The sequence below is a fragment of the Fringilla coelebs genome (genome assembly GCF_963513975.1).
Source record: "Fringilla coelebs genome assembly, chromosome: 5".
NCBI classification, from domain to species: domain Eukaryota; kingdom Metazoa; phylum Chordata; class Aves; order Passeriformes; family Fringillidae; genus Fringilla; species Fringilla coelebs.
The window spans coordinates 14,866,407-14,891,454 of record NC_140033.1 but is presented as its reverse complement, the minus strand read 5'-3'; the positions used below and the strand labels follow the sequence as shown (position 1 = coordinate 14,891,454).

The following is a 25,048-nucleotide window of genomic DNA, read 5'->3' as shown; positions in this document are numbered from 1 at the left end:
ATATAACCCACCAATATAATTTTTCTTGAAATTTTTGTCCAAAACATTTTTCATATGGCTGGCCTCCTGAGTTTGAAAGTGTCACATTTTACCAGACAGACTGTCTCTGTTTCATACAGAACGTAACATTTCCATTTTCCTTTTCCTTTATTTAATTGATAGTCACACTTATTTTATAAACAAAAATAAATGTTCACTGTGTCTAGAGAAATCAAAGTCCTCAAAAAATAGTTACTCTCCATAAACTGAGACACAACATTTGGAATATGAATTAATACAAAAAGAATGAGAAATATTATCAAAGAGAAATATTGTCTTTGCCACCTAAATTCTTCACTGAAATATATAACACAATTAAAAAATTTCAGTCAGAAATATCACTGTCAAAGAAGATACTTTTTTTTTTAAGAAAAAAGAAGAATTATTGTTTTACTTTTGAAGAATTACTGAAGAATTAATGTTTTACTTTTTCTTTCTCTTCCCTGAAGAAGTGTCCAAAATTTATGACTTTACACCAGTAGTCTCAAGTCTCACCATGGTACCAGTTTTGTGCATTTCCCTGACTCTTTTGATTCATTCTAACGCAAAAAATTGACTACCGCTTCCTTCAGATGTGAACAAATTTGTGTGTGATCTGCAAAAAGTACTGTTTTCCAAAGCAGGTAAATGGTAATTTCAGGTGTGCTTGATTCTCTGAATACCTGCAATACCTCACACTGGTCTTGACAGTGCTGCCAGTTTTATGTTTGTGAGCCACAATTACAGTAAGCCCCAGGACTCAATAATAAACCCCCATGTTTTAGTAGCTTAGGTTGCTGGTAGCAAATATAATTCTGCTTTACAACGTGAGCCACCGTTGCATCTTTGTTCTCTCTCACATTTGAAATATATTTAACAAAAGAACAAACATGAGTAACAGGAATGTTATTTAGTTTAGCATGAGTACAAGTCCTTTTTTATTCATGCTCTAATACCAAGGAGATATTTACAAAATGTGGTTAAATGCTTCTTTTCTTGATTGTACTCATTCCCATCTTAGCAGAAAGACCCTTATCACTTTTTCTGTTGTGCTGATAACCTTCACTGTAAGGTGAAATGCCTTTGTACAGTCTCTTCAGTTTGGAACAAGACATCCTGATATTTCTGAAGCTGTTCCCAGGATGCCAACCAGGGTGCTGATGTAGTGCCCTCCTAAGGCACGTGATGGGCAGCAGCTCAGGGAGCTGGGCACCCAGCCCTGCACCGGCACAACTTTTCAGCAAGACAGCAAAACCACGTGGGCACTGCACAAAGCCATCCTAAAGCTCATACCAAGCTTCTCCACTTGGACAGTCCTGATTTAGAATATAGCTTCCATGAAAGAAACAGAACTACTGCACAGAAAAGAATTCACTCATTCCTAATTCAAAGTACACAATTTAGAACTGATCCTTCTGAAGACTTTGTAGGATTCATATTATAGGAATCCTATAAAATTTGCAATATATTAAGTTCTAATTGTGCATGAGGAAGCCTGTTAAACTGACCAAAAGCCCTCCTTAATACCTTTTTTTTTTGCTCTCTCTTGTTTTCTTTTTTTTATTTTTTATTTAATAGCATCTGCAGTAACAACACTATTTGAGTCTCATTTCACTTCCAGGAAAATTGTGATAGGATGTCAAAAATGATACCATCCTAGCCTGGAATCTGAATTTTACCTTCTCCTCTCCCAGGGAGTCAGGAAAAATCAGCGGTTTCCAATAGGTCAATAATAAGAGAAAAATTACCTATAATTACCTGTAATTACACTGTAGTTTATGGAAGGAGAAGATAAGCACTCTATTAAAGTTCATAGTATCATTTTGCAAAAGGAGATACTGTAAAAATCAGCTTGCCTTTCCAACAGTGACTAATGAAAAAGGAGACTGCAATAATCATTACAATCTTGTGTGATACCAGGATCCTCTAAGTCCTGACTTCGTACTATTTATCACACACTCCAAGTTGGATCATTTGCTCAGCTGACTTGCTATGCCTGCAAGTTATACATAAGACACAGATGTAAGAAAGTCTGAGAAAAATAAACCTATGTGAGCAGCACTCAAGGGAACTACAGTCTTTTGGGTACATTAACTTTAAAGAAACATTTAGAAATTAGATGTTAAAAAAGATGTTATTACCACCATCTGCAAATCCCGTTGCGGTGATGATGGGCACAGCGACCATGATCATACCACAGCTACTCCAGACATACTTCATCAGGAACTGCTCTATCATGATGTACCATAAACGCTTGGACAAAATGAGATTCATTTGATCTGTCAAATCCTTGTAGCTTTTTTGCAGCTGTTTCAATTCTACCTATGGTTAAAATAATAAAATAATTTATACCATGAAACAAAGATGGACATGTAGTACAAGATATCTTCACATGAGTAGAAGAAATAATCGGCTACCCAGAGTTGTCACTTCTGAATCATCTGCCATGTGGTACTTTACACTCACTGTGCTGCAGTCTCACAGCAAAAGTACACAGCTGTATGGAAGTCAGTGGACCTGGTTCTTATTTACACCGTTGTCCCTTGACAGAACACTGGCAGGTTTTCAACTCTTTTAAGATCTCTAATACATAGAAGAACAACACAGCAGTCACAACAGTTCATTCCAACAACCAAAATAAGATTGATTTAATGTCCTTTTAATAAAGTTGCAGCTGTAGAGTTTCACAGCAACTGAAAATTATGTTGGAAAGCATTTGGGAATCAATTATTTTCAGTGACTTAAAGCTGCAGAGTTGATTCCTGAAATGCTGCTTGTTTTTGCAAACCGTCTGGGGAAGGAGAGAATTATCCCAGGAGGTTTAACAAGTCAAAGACAGTTGCAAGTCAGTATGCATTCAGTTCAAGCCCGTATATGTGGGAATTGAGAAAAGTATAATTTAGCTGCACTTAAAACACTACTACAGGCAGCTTTTGAGAACGATTGTGTCTACAAAAATAAACCATTAATGTTATATAATCATTGCTTGAACTGAAAGAGTAATACTTCAGGCTCGTTTCTAGCTTTCATTTTCACCATGCATGAAACAACTTTTTTCCCAATCATGTTTGAAAGATATTACAGCCAAAATTTACTTCTAATAAAAATATTAGGAGTCCCTTAATAAGATGGCTTTAAAACAAGCTACTAGTTTATGTAACTGTGATTGCAGAAGTACTGTACTTATGCTATTTTAAGACTGGTGACTACATCTTTGCTTGGCTATGTGAAAGAGTGTCAAAGGTTGTAGCGTGCTCTGAGGCCATCACAGAGTTTCCCCCTAGACTGTCTGGTGTGCCGTGGTTGCTATTTCCGCTGAATTAAATATGGTGGTTCTTACCCATGGTTGGAAAAAAGAAGTCTGGAAAAGTTAATCAGAAAGGACTGGGTGGGGAAAACACAGCAATGTAGATTACTTTTCTAGATAAGCATAAGATCCATCTGCAAAACCAGAACACTGTCAGAGCTCAAGGGAACTGTGATCTGCTCCCCCCAGACACTGCTTGTGAGACAGCATTTCCTAAGAAATGGGAAGTATCAAGCTGTAAACAAGTTTAAATGTCAGAGGGACCCAAAATGCTCAAGAAGGGCATCAGGGGGAAGCATGGGTCCACTCCGGCACTGCAGGAGCTACCCCAGCGCTTCAAATTTCTCTCCTCCTTACCTTGTGCCCTCGGTAAAAGGCAATCTCTTCCACGTTGGCAATGATGCGTGAATGTATGAAGCGCAGATAGCCCTTCCTGTGAGCCTCCTCAGCCACCAGTTTGCCAAACTTGGGCGAGCAGGCTTTGAGCACGCGGGCCGTGGCATAGACGACGAGACCAGCCAGTACTGTGGGCCCGATGGGGTTGGCCCCCCGGGACCGTGCTGTGCGGATGAGGGTGTAGGAGGTGAGCACAACATCCAGGATGGGCTTGGTGAGGTTGGAGTAGAGATGTGCCACGGACTGGGAGAACATCATAATGTCCTCGGTGAGGGACTGGTCAGGATTGGCCAGCCGCCCGTCCATGCTGATCACTTTGTAGTAAGTTTGGTTGGCAAAGTAGGTCTCATAGGCGTGATCCACCAGGCGCGTGCGGAAGGCGAGGGCCAGCTTGCACTCCAGGTACCGTATGGTGCTGTTCACGAAAGTTGCTGGGATTGCAATCATAAGCCACTTGATTAACTGGAAGACAAAGCTCCTGGGCTTTTTCTCCACAATGCTCTTCACAATTTTTCCATCGAGGGCGGCCACATAGATGGAGAGGAAGGTCCTGGATACCAGAGCAAACGAGTGGAGACAGAGCAAGCCCAGCTCGGCACTCACCAGCTTCGGGAAGAACAGTTTGCGGAGTTCCAGCAGCTGCTTGAAGAATTCCGCGTCCACGGCCGGAGAGGCTCTGCCCCGGCTGTCGATGCGGTGCGGGACCGCCTGGCCCGTCTCATCGTGCGCGCCGCCTCTGCCGCTCGCCCGCTTCACACGCCCGCGGATGATGGGGTAGAGGATTTTGAGCCCGTACGCCGCGGCCAGCAGGCACGCAGTCTTCTTCGCGGCGCCCGTCCTGCTCCACTGCACCCGCCGGGCTGCCGCATGCAGCATGTGGGCCATCCTGCCCGCCTCGCCGCCGCTACGTGCCGCTCCTAGCGCGGGTGGCTCATGCTCGCTGCGAAGGCCGGTCCCGCCGGGTCTTCATCGGGGCGCTGGGCCCGGCCCGCCGCCGGCCGCCCTGCCGTGACAGATGCCGAGTGAGCGCTGCCTCCCAGGGGTGATGGTGCCTTCAAAGCGCGGCGCGTTGCACAACGCAGCCCCGCGCGGCGCAGCCCGCCCCGCCGACCACCATTGGCTGCGCCGCGCGGGGCGGCACCGGCACCGGCAGCGGCCCGGCCGCTCAGCGCCGCCGCCCCGGCCACAACCGCTATCGCTCGGGGCGTGGCCGCGGCGGCGGCAACAGCAGCAGCAGCAGCCCCGATCTCCCGGCGGCCGGCTCCGGGCTCACGGCGGGTTTCCCGGCGAGCGGCTCCGGCCGCACCGTTGATTCCCCGGCGCTCGGCGGGTCCGCGGAGCTCGGTCCTGCAGCGCGCCGACTCGCCCCAGGCTGCGACCGGCCCTTTCCTTCCGCCTGCCCTGCGGAGCAGGCTCCGCCTCCGGCCACGGCCTCGCTCGCCAGTGGCGCCGGGGGAGCGGGACGGGGGGCGGCAGCGCCGGAGAGAGCTCGGGTCCCGCGGCAGCCCCGGCAGGATGGGCAGCGCGTCACCCCCGGCACTCCCCGAGCCGGGGACGAAGGGGGGGCGGGCTGTAACGCCGGCCCGGGGTGGGGGGGCGCTCGGTGGGGGAGCGCCGCGGCAGAGGGCGGCGCAGCCGGGCCGGTGGCCTCGGGCAGCCCCGGGTCGGAAATCGGCCGGGCGGCCGTGGGAGGGAGCCGGGCAGCTCGGCGTCTCCGGGGCAGCGCCTGCACATTGCGCGTAATTGATTTCCTGTCCTCTCGGTGAAAGGAAACCGGTATTGTGCACTGGCAGCGTTATTAGCCCAAAATAACCCCGACCGAGTCGCACGGCCCCTGCAGTAAAACCCGGCCAATTTCACACAAAGAAAGCTATAGTAAAGGCAGTTGTCTTGCTGCTTTATTTTTTCTTTTTTCTTAATTACTTATTTCTACTGCTTCACTTGTTTGGAAAAGGTACTGAAATTGCAGGGCGAGGATCAGAGTACTTACGTACTCTGGTACTTTTACACTTTGAAACTGTAGTACTAAGGTAACTGCATAAGATAGTATATGATAAAACATTAGTTTAGAATGTGCATATAAAATTGAGTTTTTAAAATGTGATACTAGGCGTTTATGGCAGTGGTAAAGAGCCTGGTTTTTTCCCTAAAAATTGAGAGTGAGGCTACTTGCTCACAGTAATTCAGCAAATACTGTGTTAAATAAGTCACATTACTGTTCTAAAACAACCCCTCATTGAAGAGAGTGCAGTGATGATGTTAGACAGCAACACAAGCTTCAGGATGAATTAATGATAAAACTGATTTGAGAGCAAGTGAGGTTTGCTTTTAAAAATCAGACACCACTTATCAAAACATCCAGGTGCCTTCTAAGAAGTCCCATAAGCCAAGACCAGGAGGACAAGAAGGAAGCAAGGAAGATCTATTTCTCATTTCTTCCTAGGAGGTTGCAAAAATTTAGTCCATGGTAGTCTGGACAGTTAGATAGAGAGGATATGGGGTAATTTTTAAGTGTATGATGTTTTTGCCAGTGAGCATGGGCCAGAGATCTGGACACAGGCCCTTCTAGCTTTTTTTCCCCCTAAATGCACAACTCAAAGCTAGGAAAATGTCAAAATCTGACCTAGTGTGGTACAGGAGACATTCAATTAGTAGGTAAGCCTGATTTCACTGCAGATTATTTTATCAGTAAAATATATTTTTCAGTGCACAAAGATACAAGATACACTGGCTAAGAACTTGCTTTGCTTATGGCTTCTTATTTTTTTTAATCATGTTCTCCATTGGATACTTCCCTTATTGGCTTGTGTGTAGCACAGCATACTCTTAGATTTTGCCAAACCACAGCTATTTGCAATATTCCATTACTTTAGCATTTTCTTAACGAGGGGAAAGTTCACAGATCTCTTTCGGTTCTGCGTATCTGCTGACCTTTCACTTCACAGGATCCTGGATGACTGAAACTTCTGGTGATTTGGTGGTTAGTGCAGACATACACCCCACATTCAGATCTGTGGGAACATTTAAGTGAAGCAAATCTAACCACACAGTGTTTCAGTAACTAAAAGGAATGTATTTCCTTCTTTTGAAAGGATGAAGAAAAGACTGAATTGTTGTTTTAAATACCCCCTTTCTTCTGTTCTTGCTGTCTCGAGAGTTTTGCTCTACCACAATCCTGCTCAGTAATCCATGCACAAACTCCTCTTTGTGAAGCACGGCCTTAGGTGTTAGATTTTTTTTTCTTTCTACTGCTGAAGGCAGGAATTTTACTACATTTAGTCATAATAACACTTCCCAGTATTACTGGAAAAATAACTGCCAAAACTGCAGTAATATTACTGCAGTGTTCCGTGCTCTGTAGTCTCCACATTTTCTACTGACTTTATTATAAACTTCTGGAGATATGTGTAATCAAGTAAGTTTGAGTAACTGAAGCTGTGCAATTGAAGGGATGTTGATATTAGATCCAGACTATTGGGGGGGTTATCATTTCTTAAGGAGAAACTAATTTTTTAGTGTCAAGTGATTGGTTTTCAATCATATGGTTAGTTTTCATCAAATGCATTAAAATAAGTTGTGTGCATTTTTTAAATATAGGAACCAGTAACTGAGGAGGAAGAATATATGGCAGCAATAAGTATCAGGGTGAGTAAAGTCCATGAATGTTTCTATATGCAGTAATTAGTGTGTAATCATGACAGCTGATGCCTCTTTTTTATCTTCTGTTTTGTGCCCACACCAGCACTTCATCCTTGTACAAGGTAGTGGAATTGGAACATGCAGGCTATTATGCAAGAGATAATCATAATCAATCATTACTCAATGATCGTTTTTTCTACCATTTGATTTAGTGTTTGAAAAAATGATTTGCAATTTTTTTAGCAAAAGACCATTTATCTGATGTCTTATATGATCCTAACAGAGGGTCCAGTAGCTGGAACATCAGTCTGCAGTAAACTGACATTTCCTTGCTGGTTATGGAGTTACCCACTATGCCATAAGGACATACAAAATTTTTTTTTAAAAGTATTGAAAATAAACATACATTCTGTGTTTTGAATCATTGCTATTTAGGACCTTTAAGACTTAGATGTGTGTAGGTCATGCATTCAATACATGGCGGTTTCCATGTGGATTGGTGCATGTGAAACACGTAACATGAATCCACACAGCGCTTGTTTTCAATTACTAGTAGTCAACTGTAAATAATGTCCAAAATAAGATGTACTGCAATATGGTAATAGGTTTTTTCTTTCTTTCTTTCAATATGTTTTTTCCTTTAATTTTGAGCTGTATGTTTGCATAGTGGAGTGGGAATAGTAAGATTTCATTTGAGTCAGATTCAACAGAGTATAAACACAGAAGCCCTATTATTCAAGTAAATACCTTTTTCTGAAGTACTTCCAAACTTTCTATTTACTTTAATGTCATCACTTACATAAGTACAGAAATACACTCACAGAATTAGTTTGCAACATCAGGGCACACCAATGGCAAATTTGATTTTTTTATCAGAAAAGGGTGATAAGATACCCTGACCTTTGATTTCAAATTTGTGTCAGCAGAAATTATCTGTTTATTTAGTCTGGTTTAGAGAAGCTATTGGCTATATTCATATACCTCAGTAGAATATCCAGACACTGTAAATCCTTTAGGTGTAAATCCTTAGATCTAAGACAAGCAAGAGCTTCAGTTTTAATGGCACAGATGTGGAAGCTTGTTGAGGAAGTGTCAGTGTGGTGAGACTGCCTGATCCTACCAAGCAGTACATTCCAACTCTTTTGGTTCTAATGAGGCTGTAGGAGTACCCAGACTAGGCAGAGCTATGTTATTACAAGAGAAGAGGGAGGAAACAGGAAGATACTATTCTGTTGCTTGGGTGCATTCTTGCACCAGAAGTCCTTTATCCATTACTCTGTCTTTAGGGAGATACACACTTGCTGCTGTAAATTTGAAGCCTGCATGACTTGTAGGTTCTAATAATTTACCCATAAGGGATTTGGGTAATCTCTCTGACAGAACAGTCAGTAGCAGACCAATCACTAACAGTTCTAACTTCTGAGAACAGTGGTGTTCTAGAGAGAATACAGCTCTGGAAAGAAATATAAACAAGTTGTTTTCCCTTTACAGAGTGAGAGGGAGAGGAAAATGAGCAAGGGTAGAGGTCAATGTCAGCTGCTCCAGGCATGGTAAACTGTCAAGTGATGTTCTCAGACAAGGAATTTCACTTTTAATATTTAGGCTTTAATACCTAAGCCTTTAATATCTAGATTTCTCTTTCTGGTTAAACTTATTCCATACAGATAATTCAGCTGAACCAGGATGTGTCTCTTATGCCTTCAGAAGTCTCAAATACATTATGTATGTTTTTCAGGTTTTGCTTTAAATCTGTAAAGGTTTCTATTCTTAGATCATCTGAAGAAAACTCTGATGCTACCTTATTAAATCTTTTCTCAAGTGCATTGTAAACTCTTTAAACAAGCTACGTGCCAAGTGCAAGAGTACAGGCATTAGTGGTAAAATCATGTAGCTGGTGTCAGTTAATAATGGTGATACTGGCACTGCCCCCAGCACAGTCAGTGTTTTACTCTGTAAAAGTGAAGGCCAGAATAAATCCAGAAAAACCATTCTTTTACTCCTCACCCCAAACACGGGATCTGTTGCCATCCTTTTGTCAGGCCTCAAGAATTTATTTGAGGGTTTGCAGCTGGTATGACAACAAAACTATCATCTACTGCAGTTTACTTATTAACTCTTATTTGGGAAACTTCAAAATATTAAAAAAAAGTAAACAGGCCAGTGCTTCACCCAGCACAGTATTCTGTCTCTAGCAATCACTCTAAGCAGATACCCAAGAGAGAAAAAAATTGCAATTTAATGTGATGCTGCAGCTTCACTCAACCTCTGGCCATTTTAAGCTGTGAGAATTTTGTGAGACTGAGAGGTTTTGCTATTAAACATTCCTTACAATGACTCTTAAAATTACTTGTTCTTTCTCTCTTAAAGTCTTCTAAACACTTACATAAATGTTTCTTACTCTAAGAAACATCTGACAAGCCATTCCTCAGATTTACCATTTCATATATGAAGAAACACTTCTGCTTAATTTGACCCTGGCTCCCACAAGCTCCACTTTATGTCCACCTATGCCTGTTCTGGAAGAGGATTCAACAACACAGCTTACTCTTGCTCACTCTCTTCCCCTCCCCCCTTACCCCGCAATTTTCCCATACCACTCAGGAGTTTGTCAGCCTCTATTCCATATGAGTCCTCAGTGCTTGAGTGCATGAAAACAAGAACTAAATAGTCTCTTCCCTCCCCTTTGCATTTTATTCAATGGCAGGACCTTCCTTATTATTTCAGAACTTCTTTATTTTCTTAAAACCTTCAGTAACAGATGTTGTCAACAGCCTTAATTAAATCCATCAAGACACGAGTAATCACTCTTTTCTCCATGTGTTCTACAGAAACTTCCATCTGTAGAAGCTCCACTGGCTTTCCACATGCTGGCCTATAATATAATTCCTGCTATTTTTTTGTGCAGAAGTGAGCTTTCCAGATTGACACAAAATTCTTATTTTTTAAATTGTGTCACATTTGCTACCCTCTGGTCTCCAAATTCAAGTGGTCCTTTCCACAGTGCTGCATTACAGAGCTCTTGATTGAATACCATTTAGTCCTGGTGCTTTGCTAGTCTCCATTTTGCCTTGGTAAGATCATTTTGACCTCATCTGCTGTTATTTTCACTTAAATTTAAATGCATAAAATTCTCCCCTGTTTCCTCATCAATGAATAGTGATGAAAAAAGCCTAACATTTCTATAACATCCAGGCCTCTTCTGAGTGCTCGTGCTGTTTCTTGGCCATTGATTGTCCCTTTAGGCTTTCTAGAAAGATTTTGCTCCTAGTTGACGTGAAGAAAAATTATTTAGTAGTTTGGTTACTTTTTCTAGTTGTTTCCCATTTTCTTCTGGTCTGTTGTAATTGTATTTGTATTTTTCTCTGAGTTTGTGTTCCCCTCTGTTATCTTCTTTTGGCTATGGTTCAGACTGGCTCTAAGTCAAGTCTGGTATCCCTCAGCTTTTTCCTAACCCTTTGTAAGGATTTAATTCTCTTAGCTCCCTCTCCTAATTTGCTTTTGACCCTGTTCCCTAGCTGGAGTTTGGAATCCATCTACAGAGGATTCTTTGGTTAGTATCTATAGAAATACTGTTTTTGTAAAGTGAGATTTATCAGCACGAGACTGTAATAGACCTCATGCACTGTTCTCCGTCAAGCCCAGGATGGCACTTTGTCTTGAGAATTCATTCTGTAAAAAATTATTCCATCCAAATAATACCACCTAAGAATGGCATCTGCTTCGTATAGCAATGTGTAACCTACTGTTGTCAGTGTTACTCTCCTGGCTGGTGGTTTGCCACGTGGATCCAATCCCATGTTCTTCCCAGCTGGATATTGAATTTTGACCTAGGTGGATTAAGTGCTTCTTTCTGAGCTGGCCAGTTTGCTGTGTTTGGAAACTAGCCTCTCTACAATCTTCTATCTCTCCACCATTTAAAGGTGAATAGGGGAAGGACTTTTCATGAAATTGATTGAAAGAGATCTGTCTTTCAAGAGGAACTACTTTTAAAAGGGGAAACTTTGTTTTTAAATAAAGCTTTGTCTTGTGTTTTGAACTTCCTCAGACTCTGTCATGATTTTGCAATATAACAGCCATCTTTTAAAAAATACTCTTTAGGGCAAAACCATCAACCAGATTACTAAAAAACACCACAAGGTCAGTGTTGCTTTATTTCACCATAAGCTGATCTCTCAAGGAAGGGAATGGCATCGAGTATGGAAGAAGGCCATGGAAGGCCTGGAAGAAGGCCATGCAACTCTGTAAACAAAGTTAAAGCACTGCATTTGCCAAAAAAAATCTTCCACTTGAAACAGAGTCAGGCTTTTTTAAGTCATGCATTCCTAGCAGTAGATAATTAGGTCAGTATTTAGCAATCTGAATAAGTGTATCCTGGTGTTTAAAAGTGCCAGAAATTCTCACCCTGGATAGAGATGGGAAAGCATTTTAGTTTCCCTACATCTTTTATGCAGTTTTCTACAAATGGATTTAGTTACCTAAAGGTGAATATCAAGATCAAACAAAAAAATCAAAGTTAAAGTATATTAAATTGCCATTTAAAAAAGTCAGTTATGTTGTAAAATATTTAAACGTAACTGTGAGAGTCACCATTTTGGGTTTGGTTTGGGTTTTTTACTTAACATTCATCTCTTTAGTAATTCTTTCCTTTATAATGAGCATTAGAGTAGGACACTTGCTGGAAAGGGGAAGATTCGTTAAGAAACACAAGAACTATTTGCAGTTAGTTCTAAGAAATTTCTTGGAAGCGCATCTCTCTGTTTATCTCTCACTGTCTCTGGTGGGTATGATTTTACATTAGCAGTGTCTGTTCACTCAAGGGAGTGTGTTTAGGGAAAGAAGCGTCTTCAAACCTTCAGGGTACAATAATGCTGCAGACTGAGTTGCACACACCTTGAAGTCACAGTTGCATTGTCTAAATTAGCTGCTTCGTCTCTGGGTGTGTTGGGACATAGAGGAGGGGCCTAACTTAAATGCTCGAGTCACCCATCAGAAGACCTCCCTCTCTCTTATTTGAGTATTCAGGAGCTCTCTATGGACCTACTCAAAGCTGGGTGCCAAAAGTTACATAGCCAACACATCAAGACCAGCCTCCCTGGAAAAATGCTTTCTTAGACTGCTTTGGGCTGCTTTGATATGTCACTTATGTCTAGAGCTGATCTGATAATGGAGAAGCATGTCAGAGGGGAAAATTCAGGTGCTGAAGGTTGGAAAACTGTTCTGAAGAAGATCCTGTATAACGAAGGATCCTTCTTAACAAAGGAACATGAGATATAGTTATTCTGAAGAGTAGCTATAAAAGTTAGGAAAAAGGGAAATCTTTAAACTTCAGTCTTTGACAAATAGAGGAAGCCTCTTTGTTCTGTCTTATTTCACTTCCCAGAGAATCAACTAAGCTCTATGAAACTCACTCTCATGACCTTTTAAAAATAAATAATTATATCATACAACTCTTTGAAATTATGCCATAATTCAGAAATTCAAATTATTTATTTCAAACTTTTTAAATGTTGACAGTCAAAGCAAAATATGCAAACATTGGAAATATAATCATATTCATCTCAGGTATTATTTCATTTTTTACTTTGCCCTCCTCGAAAAAGAACTGATGTTTTATTTTATGACTGTTTGAAAGGTGATTAGCTTTATTTGCAAGAAATAATTTGAGGAGGAGAAGATTTATTGTGTTGAAAAACAAATAATTGAAGCTGCAATGTAACTTCTCCTGATAAAATACCTGATAAAATAAGTCAAAAATAAAGAAAATCCTACTTTTTTCCTTTAAATCTAGACATTATTGTGAAAAAGTAAGAGTAAGGATGATATAGAAAATATCATATATAAAAAACAAATGTAAAAGGGATTTGATTATGTTATACATGAAGCTACATCTTAGACATAGTATTAGCAAGTTCAACATTTACATTAGATAGAATTGAAAATAAAAATTATTATTTGAAATGAAGAAATTAAATAAATGTTCAGTCTGTTGTCTGTCATATTAGCTGTAGAGACACAGAGACACCCAGACTTAAAAATGGATATAATTTATCATGAAGATTTTAATCTAGTGTTATTACAAGAAACAATTATGCATACTTATCAGATTCTATAAACAGCCTAGCCAAATTAGAAGTATTACAAAGAAAAACATCTTTGCTAATTTTTAATTTTAGACTCCTAATATCTACTCTGAACACTCTTCACATTGTTGTACTAATGCTAATGAAACTCTGAGAAATGTTAGGCTGAAGGTAACTCAGGAAAGAAACACCACAGGAAAAGATTTCATGTAGCATTTTGATGATTGTTTTGTAAATGGGTGCCTTCACTCGCTGCGATGATGGAAGTGAGTTATAGGGAGGGGAGCGAGTGGAGCTGTGCTGCTGCCAAGAATCCCTGAGTGGATCTGCATCCCTCCTCGAGGCCTAGTCACCTTTACACACAACAGCTCATCAGGCAGGACCAAGGGCAACATCTACCTGTAGAAAATGTTCATCGCTTCCCCTGTTGCCTCTAAAATACCTGAGGAAGAGCAGGATGGAAAGTGCTCTCTTGTCCTAAAAATCATGGTGGTTGTAGCAGAGACAAGCTGGACCTGAAAGACAAACCAATTCACTTGGGACAGCAAGATGCTCGTGACTCCTTTGGGAGAGAGCAATGGCCTTGGCAGCAGGCTGTATGGAAACACCAGGGGTGGAAGAAGGGCAGCAGCAACCAGAGCATCGCCTCTTCCCCATCAGTGCCTCGCTTGGCTTTCTGCATCCTTCCCCTTTGTCTGTCAATCCCTGTAGTGTCCGTTCCTTCTCCTCTGCCAGCCGGGGCATGGAGAGCAGCTGCCCAGGTGCTCGCAGGGCGGAGGAGGCCCCGCAGGACGGCCCTGTTGCCCTGCGGGGAGGCTGCCAGCCATCCCGGCTGCGCCCAGGGCAGCTCTCCCTCTCTGCCTCCTCAGCAGCAGAAAATGAACTGGGTTGGTGGCAGTCGGTAAGTGAAGCTCTTCAAAGCTGACAGAAACAGCTCCGTGCTGTGTTAGCGTCCCTCACAGACTGGGCACTGCCATGGTGTGTTTAACAACCCTGATGCCCCCTCACAAACCAGGCACGGCCATGTTGTGTGTGGCGGCCATGGGGTCCCCTCACAAACTGCACAATGCCAAGGTGTCTGCTTCAGGCCTCATTTCCCCTCACAAACTAGGCATAGCCGTGGTGTTTGTGACAAAATGAGTGTCCTTCCACAGAACAGTAGTGCCACAGTGTGTGTGTTTCAGGCCTGGTGTCCCCTCACAGACCAGCAGGCCGTGGTGTGTGACGGCCCGGAGTCCCCTCCAGCCAGACTGTGAGGGAAGGTGCAGGTGCCCTCCCACCCCAGGCAGGGAGTCACGTTTGGGCTCAGTGTCTCTCCACAGACAGGGGCTGGATGAGGCCTTTTCACATCCTCACAAAAAGCAATGGTTACCATTTGGGGAAAAGGATGCACAGATACTGAGATCCACTGAAATAGTAAAGCATCACAAACTGAGTTGTAATGATGAAGAAAGAAAAAAGATAATGCTCTCTTTCTTTGGGTGCTGTGCCCTCTGCCAATCTACTAGAAATGTAAACCCCACAGATTTTGTCAGCCATTGGGAAGCAGCATTGCTGAAGACAGCTTTGTAATCATCCAGACTATGCAGAATCAAACTAAAAGAACACCGTACCCATCTGGAAGTCTTCCCAGCAAATTGAGTTTTCTGAACGTTGCCTCTGTGAAGCAGGAGGAAGGGAGAGTTTCACTTGGAAAAAACCCCAAAACACTGACCCAAGCTTTGTCTTAATTGCCTGCCTCCCATACCCTCTGTAAGAAAACCCAGTGTGTAGGAGTACTGCACACATTTAGCAAATACAAAGCAACCTGCTTTGTATCTGTCAGGACTCCTCGGGTGAATCTGGGCTTTACATTTTAGGTGTCAGAAAAACTGCACATCACTGGGGTTCCTCCCCACTGCAAGGGTGAATGTTATATGTATATGTTTGGAAAGTTTGCTCTAACTTTAAGCAAAAGGTAATTTCAAGGGAATACTCTAAATTTCTAACCCTCACAAAAAGTCCTAATCTTACTGACCTAAGGGCTGCAGCCATGCTCACTCTGCTCATGGAACAGTGATCCCAACTTCCAGTTTTATGCACCAAGTCCTACAAGCATTTCACATAAGACTATGTTTGACAGATGAGACAAGTACTTGGAGCTATAACTGTCTCCTATATTCAACAAACAACAGCAACTTGTAGTGCCAATTTATTTTGCTTTCCTGTTTTACAAAAGGTCCCCAGTATTCTGGAAAGTCCCAAAAGGTAAAAGCTCATATAGTGCTCTTTTTGTTTGCTAATACAGTTTTGTAGCTATTTTACAGCATGACAAAGAAAATTAGGATGAAATAATATATTGACAAAGATTTCCTAAGTTTTAAGAAATTACAAATTGATGAAATGTGCATTAAAAGTCAAATGATCAAAAGCTTTTTCTTTTTTAATGTTAAATGAGTTTGGTAGCCTAATACTGAATGTGGCCCTATCCTTACTGGAGTAAACTGGGATCAGTCAAAATTACTTCAACAGAGATATGTTGACTTTACTACCTGAAGGTTTGATCCATTATAACATATAACATAACATAACATATTAACATATATGTCCTAAAACTGAGAACCACTGATGAGAAATTCAAGCCATGACTCAAGATTATGCTTTTGCAATTAAAATAATTATTTGCATTTTACAGAAGCAGAATCATATTAAAGCAAGAAAGGAGAAAACAAAAGGTAAACGGTTTCAGCCATATTGGATTTTATATTGTTATATAAAAGCTTTAGTGGGTTCACTTAGGTAAAACTTTAAAAGCCTTTGGAGTGAGATTCAAAATAATAGCTAAACAGTTACAATGTGTTTCCTTGACTTTTACGGTAAAAGTCTTGTTCTAGATTTACTAAACTGAATTACAACAAGAAGAGAAGGTGTGAATGAATGAATGAATGAATGAATGAATGAATGAATGAATGAATGAATGAATGACTTTACCTGTGCCCAGTTTTGGCTTTCCTGGATTACTTCTGTTACCCTGTTGTGTTGGTATGTGGGAGCACAAGGGATTGCTTGAAGCCTCAGGTGATAACCATGTAGTCAGCTGGCCCAACACAGACCTACACAGCCATTCTTCTGGGACATGTAAATGGATGTTAGGCTCATTGAAGTCCTTCTTCTGGTATTTGCAAAAGGAGGATGTATTATTTGTATTTTGAATCTGAAAGTGAAATAAGGGAATCAAACTTATCCCTGAAATAGGAGGAGACATGTCAAACAGGAAAGAGAAAGAAAACAACAAGAGAAATTGGCCATAACCATAATAAGTGGAGTCAGTTTCCTCCTCAGCAGCCCGCAAGAAAGAGGCAGTATAGGGAAGCTCCACCACTGAAGCTGATACCCCCAATACCCAGAGCAGGTGTACAGGCATATAGAGGTTGAGGAAAAACAGGCTGACTGCATAGAGACAATTACTCAAATTAAAACATTTACATACGGCAATGTGGGGCCAATCAGCAGCTTGTCCCCATCCCTTTCCCAGTTCCCTGGAGCCCTGTGAGCTCTCTGTTTTCTCAGGGATTGCTGGTCTAAGCCACATAATTTGTATTACAACTATGTAATTTGTTTCAGTGGAGAGGGAAAACAGGAAAATACAGGATTGTTTTTAGTAATGTAGTACTAAATTACTAAAGACAGTGGTAGTTTTCTAATTACTATTACGTATTTATTAATAATTTGATAATTTAGAGGTGATGGGGAAAAAACCATTTGGGACACTGAAGGGAAGTGGTTACATTTTGGGGATGTGGGCCCTGAAGTTAAATAGTTTTGAAGGGTTGATTTGTACACAGGATGATTTTACCTTACTGAAGATATTCATCTTAACTGAAGAACAGATATTTTTCATAGATAATATTATTGTGGGAAGCTAAAGATAATAAATTATAATAAAAATTAGTTACCAACAAACATGTTAGTTATATTAGTTACATGTAACCTACAATCATGACAGGGTTTACATTTCAGAAAAGCCAATGCTATTTTTTGTTTTGGCATAGCCTTCAGTTGTCAATGTCTGTATTTTGTTTAGAGGAAAAAATCTTATTGGGTTTATTTATTCGTCTGCTGTACTTAATAATTTTAGGATGGTTTTTAATAGTCTCTGCAAAATGGAGAGGTTTGTTTCCTTTATTATTGTCCTGATAAATTCAAAGTGTCAATACTTTTTATTCCTTGTAATAAAAATTCTTTCTGAATTCCTAATCTTAGAGACTTTTCTTTTTTACTTTTTCCTCTTCTTTTTTTTTTTTTTTTTTTTTTGGTCAGAAGACTATTTTCTTTGTCAAGAGAGAAATTTGGAGAACAATAATCCTTTGTGTCATTATAGATGGCACATCTGGCGTATGTAATCTTGCTGATTTATTTGCTTATCTTATATGCTTCCTGAAAAGACCCTTTAAATTTTTTTAGGACTTTGTCCTTGCCACATTTGGTATCTTTTATTTTAAGAAATATTTTTAGTGGTTGTACACAAAGTTTGAGAAATGAGCATTTAAGGACTAAATTTTTGACATCAAGATAACAGTGATTTATTTTGAATATGACCAAATTATATTTACATTCTTTTCAAGTCAATAAAAATAAATTAAGAGCAAACAGGGCATGAGAATTCAGAGATACTTAACCGTGTGCTTTTATGTTAGGAATAGTTTGCTAAGTCTTGCTTGCTAATTTCAAAAGAATTAGTTATACTGGTAATACATTGTTGAAGCTTCTGTCAAAAAGTTAATCTCTCCTTTAAAAAATTAAGGAATACTTTGAAAGAAAGAAACTTAAGTCAAAAATGAAGCTCCTGGAAGTATCATCCCCTAAAAGTTCAGCAGTCAGTTTGGATCTTCTTAATCTATATGTGGTTAACCAGATATCAACCAAAAAAGACAAGACTGGTGAGTTTTGGGTATTCTGACACATCAGAATTAGTTATTCTTAACTGTTACTGCTGTTATTTTAGTTCTTGTTCTTCCATTTACAACTTAACCCTCAAGTAAATGTTGTTTTATTTTTAAAGTAAAAAATTGTATGTTAATACAAAAATTATGACTGAATAAAAAGTCGGGGCATAAGAGGAATCAAACAACCTTGGCTCCTGCCTACTTCACCTTTAAAGCCTTGTGCAGTGTCCTGGTTCCAGGCCAGGCCAGGCCAGGGTGAATGTTTGCGGTAGCCAGGACCGGCCTGGCCAGGACCCTGAGGTGACTCTGCACCTCCTCACCTCATGAACAAGGGAAGGAGTCCCATCCAATGGGGCAGTGGGAAGTGAGTGTCCAGGGAATGTTGTGCTCCCTGTGGTGAGCACCTGCCTGTGAATCATCACTCTGTTATGAATATATTTTCTGATTTCATTGCTGCTTCCAGTAAATTGTTCTTATCTCAACCCATTATCTTTACCTTTTGTGCCTCCAATTCTCCTCTCCATCCTCTGCAGAGTGATGGGGAGAGGGAGAAGGAAAGGGAGAGGGAGATGGAAAGGAGGGAGAAGGGAGAGGGAGCGAGCAGCACATAATTTGAAATGTTTCAGTGGGAACACTAAATTGGAGAATGCTGTTTCTAAACCACTACACACACTTATTACCTTCCCCATTCTATTCATTAATTTTACCTCACATTAATTTCTTTTCTTCTTGGCTGTTCAGTGGGTCCATTTCCCATCCATTTCCTTTTTCATAACTTTGGAGGCATTTGGAATAGTCTTTTCAGTTCTACCCAGATTCTCTTTCTTAAAATCCATTATTAAACTTATTGAGAAACATCACTAAAACTTGAGTCCTAGCTCTTTAAATGTAGATGTGGTACTTAAGGGTATGGTTTAGTGGTGGACTTGGCAGTGCTGATTTAATGGCTGAATTCAATGATCTTAAAGGTCTTCTTCAACGTAAATCATTCTGTGATTCTATGATTCTTGTCATCTGTGACATATTCATAAACCAGATTATGAAACGTTTTTTGTCCTATGCTCAGAAGAGTAGAAGGTGTCTGAGGAAGGCAACAGAGCCTGTACACACAGAGTGGCTGACTCAATAATTTTATACTATTGTGCCATTTAGATTGGAGTTTTTGTATTGCTAGTAGCAAAGAAAATCAAATATGGCTTTAAATGAATTAAGAAATATAAAACAACAGCTTTTGTACTCTAATGAAAATTAAGGAACCTCAAAACTTTCTCCAAGCCCAGCACTGAATAACAAATACATTCATTGCAGAGAATGTGAGGAAGCCAGTCCACATTGATATTACTGAAGATGAAAAAAAACCCATCAGGAGACTTAACTTAGAGCTTCCCGCATCACCCCTACGTACGCAACATAAGTCAAACTTAGATGATCTCCAGAGCAGGTACTTGTTATAAAATAGGCAATAGTTATGCAAGAGTGAGGTTCTGGGAGAGGTATTTCATTATAGTCTTAACATTTGGGGTATTATGAAAACATAAACATACCACTGTTAACAGGGAAGTTTCGCCACTCCTGTTATTCCAGTGATACTCTTACTGTGAGAGAGTAATGAATAAATTCTGAATAAAAAACTGCACATGAAGCTGAGATATTTTTCTTAAATGGTTATGTGCCTGTACTCATGTCAGGTACTTATATTAAGTTTATCTCAAGGAGCAGGTTATTCAAACAGCATTAGGCACTTACACTGTTTTCCCATCCTGCTTTGGACACCCTAATGTGACCAACTGGCAGGCTGCTCATAACTGCCTAAGAATCAGGCTGTTTTAAGATGTGTGGAAAAATATTCCTAAGTTATTTTGAAATTAGTACTCAGAATATTTTAATCTTTTGGATCTTGCATTTCATAGGCTGTTTTTGTTTTACAAGGTTACAAAAGCAAGTTTTGGACAGCAGAAGACAACATCTCTCAGAAAAAGTAAAATACCAGCACAAGGTAAGTTATTGTTCTAATGATATAAGACTAAAAATGTGCAGTAATTACTGTATTTTTAAGTGATTTTTCAAAGAGTGGACAAAGCTCATGGATACTGCAACATGAAGTCTTCTCTGTCTGTAAGACTATGTTGATAAATTATTTTCATGCTGCTTATATATTTCTTGAAAAAAAAGCTAAAAATGTATTTGTATCCATCTCTCCTCAAGATAGCATTTTGTGTGCATGCTTCAGATTAAGTAGTTACTTACATGTTTCCCTGAAATAAGCCCTTATTGCCTTAAGTTTTTAGTGAAAAGTCAGAATATAGAAATTCTATATTCTATATCAGAATTCTAAGTCTATATCAGAATATAGAAAATTTTCTCTTGTGGTTTATGTGCAGAGATGTAAAAGATACAGAATGGCTTGGTTACTTTGAACTTTATGCTTAAATGAAAACAGTTGTAGCTAAATAAAATGTCTTTGTTATATTTTGTCTAGCTCAATCCACAAGTAATGGAATTAGGCTATGTTGATTCTAGTATGGAAAATGAAGAGAGCATGGCAAGAGTTTCTAGTGCTTGTCCATTGTCCTCCTCTGGTTTTCAGTTCTCTAACTGTACACAACTTTCAGAAGAAAATTTCAACACAAAACTAATGGGCAACATTTGGGAACAGATATATGAAAAAAAGCTGCAAAACCAGGTTTGGTTAATGTTTTACTTCCATGGAATTACTTAAAACTAACTTTCATTTATTTGGTGTGTAAAAATAGTGTAATGGTGATGGTAATTATGATTGATCAACATTTTTTGTAGTCTGGTGGCAATGAGTATTCTGTACATACAAATATATTTATTTTATTGTTCTGAAACAAGCTCAACTTGAGCTTTTGTTCACTGAACTCTCAGTGTTGCCGATATCAGCAGAGAGAGAATTAGTCACATACTGGTGGCTTTCTTTTTCTTCTGGCATGTAAATTTTGTTAAAGAAACCTGAAGTATAGTTAGAAATACAGCTTTCTTAAACATACAGTTAGTGTAACTGGGTGTTGCATGATCCCAGGTGATCCAATGACCTAATTTTTTATCTTTTAATGTCTCAGTGATTAACATAGTTCTTACAGTATTTTCAGTGCTCTGCTGTTTAACTCTTTACTTTTAAGAAACAGTTGAAAGTTATTTGTTCTGATGCCTACTATTATTTTTCTTTTTGTTTACTTTGTGATTCTTAAAAGGATCATCCTTAGAAAAATGATATCAAATATAATATGATTTATTTTTAGCAAATATATTATTCATTGGAAATAATAAAAGAAAATATGTTTCACCAATGGTATTCTGAAGTTTTGAGGTAAGTGAGGAGGAAATGCTCGAGAAGTTTCAGAAGGGGAGATGATGGGTTGTTCAGGGAATGAGTAGGCCAAAACTCACAGGAAGCTGACCTGAAGAACAAAGAAGCCTGAGAAATATGTTTTCAGAGCACAACTGTGTTGGGTCCACCGCTATGTGCAAGAGAATGATTAGATTCTGGAGGCCAGTTTGGCAGAATCAGGGAACCCCTGACTGAGGTCAAATGCAAAGAGGAAGAGTGCAAGGAGGAATGGGCAAGGCAGGAAGAAGACAGGAGCATCCCCTGGAGGGGGTGGCATTAGGATGGCCAGAGCTGAGAATCACAATGGGTGAGAAGAACAGCAAGGAGGACGACTTCTGTAGGTGTGTCATCAAAGAAAGGAAAGCAAGGAAAATGTTGTCCACTGCTAAATACAGTTGAGACCTAGTGAAAAATTACATGGAAAAGACTGAGGTACTCAAAGACTACTTTGCTTCAAATTTTTCAGACAAGTTCTGCTCTCTGGCTCATCTTAAAATGCAGTCAGGAGCTGGGGGGAGTTGAATGAACCAGCAGGAAGGAGCAAGTTAGAGAATCCATTGTAACTTGGACATAAAGAAATATATGAGACTAAACAGAGTCCAACCTAATATATTCATGGTGTTGGATGACATCATTGCAAGGCAGATATTTATCACCCTTGTAAGGCTGTTGTGATCAGAGAAGCTTCCCAGTGAGAAGAAATACAGAGATGTTATGTCCACCTGCAAAAATGTAGGCACAATCTGGAGAAGCATCATCTCACCTCTGTCCCTGGAAGGATAAAGGAGCTAAGCTCCCAGAGGCAATTCCAAGGTACATGAGGAACAAGAAGGTGTCTGCAAACAGCCATCAGATTTTGCAAGGTCATACTATGCCTGGTGGACCCAATTGCTTTCTGTGATGGAATTAGTAGCTCTGGGAATTAGAGAGAAGAGCAAGCAATATTTAACTTGCCTTTAGGAAGGCTTTTGACAAAGTTTGCCATGGGATTCTGGTAGCCAAAATGGGCAGCTATGAACCAGATGAATGGACAATAGGATGAGAAAAAGCTGTCTGTTACTGTCATGCTCAAAGTAGTTATTGTTGGCTACAGTTTGTTTGGTAACAGTTGGGCTGTAGGGAGGTTTAGGCTTCTGCTGTAAAGATATAAAGAAATAAAAATAGTGGGGAAATATGTATATTGTTTGCAAACCCAAGCTGAAAGTTTTAAAGACAATTATGTATATTCACAGTTTGACAGCTTCTACTGTTTTCTCAGCCAGGTAACAGCTTTGATCAAGATCCTTGGAATACAAACCCTCCAAGCCAGTGTATTTTTAGGAAGTCTGATACAGTGCCTCAGGAGCTGTTCAAGCCATTTGATAGGTAGGCAGTGATTTTTACATTAATGAGGAAAATAACAGTCAAGTTTAATTAAGAAAAATACTAAAACAATCAGAACCTTATTGTTACTTGTTTTTTTTCACTGACTGTTTTTCAAATAAAAATTGAAATCAAATGGAAATACTAAACAAAGCTATTTAAATTTGCTGAAAGGCAGCAAAATCTGACTTTTGGGTAGGCACTTGGAATCATGATCTATTTTTTGCAATGTCACAGACATGATAGTGTTGCTGAATTCACCTTGAATGATAGCACAGATTTACTAAGAGGCCACAAGGAGGGGGAATCTGCCCCAGGTGTTATTAGTTCTGGGCAGTATTGCAAGTGCTTTTCTGACAATCTTGATACAATAGCAATTGAGCATCTGCACCTGCATTATTTGTGCTAGGGGTTCCAGGAACAAAGCATTTTCTTTCCTTCTCTTTCATATGTGATCCTACTATAGCTTTCTTTTTTCCCTATAATTGATTCAATAATGTTCTATGAGAATGTACACTTTGTTTCTAAAACAATGGATCGAAATCAATAATATATTTCTTTTTGTATATGCTGATTAAAAATCTTTCAAATCACAGGTGGTTTAGGGCCAGACTCATTTGTACCGAAAATTCTATTTAATTTTCTTTCCAGCAGCTCTCCCTTGGACCTAGAGGTCTGACATAGCTAATCTTACTTTATTCCTTCTATTCCATAAGACTGCCATTTGGTTGAAAGCTCCTGTCCATCTCTAGCTTAGGCTGGATGGAGACATAAAAGGGCCATACAGTATTTTGCTGTTCCTGAAGGGCCTGCAGGCTGTTTGCCTGGGGAGTCAAGTGACCCATAAAATCACTGGCCAAATAATAACTAAACACATCAGCCCCTTTAAATTCTACTCTTCTTGTGCCTTCTCCTGGCTTTCTCCAGCAAAACCTAAAATGAGCATAGGATTCATCTTGCTGCACATCTGAGTGAATTTCTAATTTATATATTTACCCTGAGCCCTGTATAACCCTATCTCACCTTCATCTCTCCTTTCTCCACCAGCTATCAGGCCTGCACTGCTTATGTCACATCCTCTCATCTTCTACCCATTTATGGGTCACTAAAACCATTTCCTTTCCAACCACTCTTCAGATCCATTTCTTTGTATTGTCCTCATTTTGTTTTCATCCATTGTAGCCATAAATTCTTATACCTCAAGAGATCACAAATCTTCTGTGCAGGGAGTTTCTTTCACTGTCTGTCAGTTTATACAGTTGTTTAATGTAACATACTGATGATGTAATCAACGTGCATAATTCTGAGACCTGTGGCACCTCAAGGTTATTAAATATTAATTTAAAGTTTTCATGTCATATTTCCTCATCTACTCTTAAATTTTATTTTGCATAACAAAATATTCAGCTGGAGTTCAGAAAGACTCTCTGAATTGATTCACAAAATGGTTTTACCTTCCTTGTGTAGATCTATCTTCTGAAATAAACTCTAGTGTGTTTTGCCTTCTAAAACTGTCCTGGTGAGGTTTTCTGTAACTAGAGAAAACTAGTTTCTCATTTAAGTTCCATACAATCTTTATCCAGTTCCAAGTATTTGCTGATCAAAACCCCACAGGCATTTTCTCCAGTAAGAGTTTTCTGTACTACATTTCAGTTTCAAGTTCTATTGACAGCCTTGCTTAGAACATTTTAAAGAAGGGGTTTTTTTTGAATGGCCTTTTTTGCCAGATCTCTGTCCTTCAGAAGAATCTCAGCTTTTTGCTCAGAGTTTCTGAAAGGTCAGTCAGCAGATCCAGCCTGGAAAAAAACCCAGTGAATATGTTCGATTTAGAGCCAAGTAAGTGCAAGTATGATGGCTTTCATGTCCATGATGCTTACATGATAAAATCTTCAAAACCACTACTTTCAGAAGTGGGGTAGGGAAGTAGAGGCATAACAAAATGTCTGACTGGCCTCCTGACAGTAGAACA

The 25,048-nt window shown here is 39.9% G+C and overlaps 1 protein-coding gene across 1 annotated transcript in view; it reads right to left on the bottom strand.

Annotated features, from left to right (window-relative positions):
* Positions 1-5,078, bottom strand: part of ABCD2 (ATP binding cassette subfamily D member 2) — a 43,040-nt gene extending 37,962 nt beyond the window's left edge. Inside the window, exons 1-2 of the mRNA XM_084205336.1 lie at positions 3,683-5,078; positions 2,160-2,340 (exon numbers count right to left, since the gene is read on the bottom strand). Coding sequence (XP_084061462.1) covers positions 2,160-2,340; positions 3,683-4,606 — 1,105 coding nt within the window. The 5' untranslated portion in view covers positions 4,607-5,078. The remainder of the gene's footprint in view (positions 1-2,159; positions 2,341-3,682) is intronic.
* Positions 5,079-25,048: the final 19,970 nt, after the last annotated feature.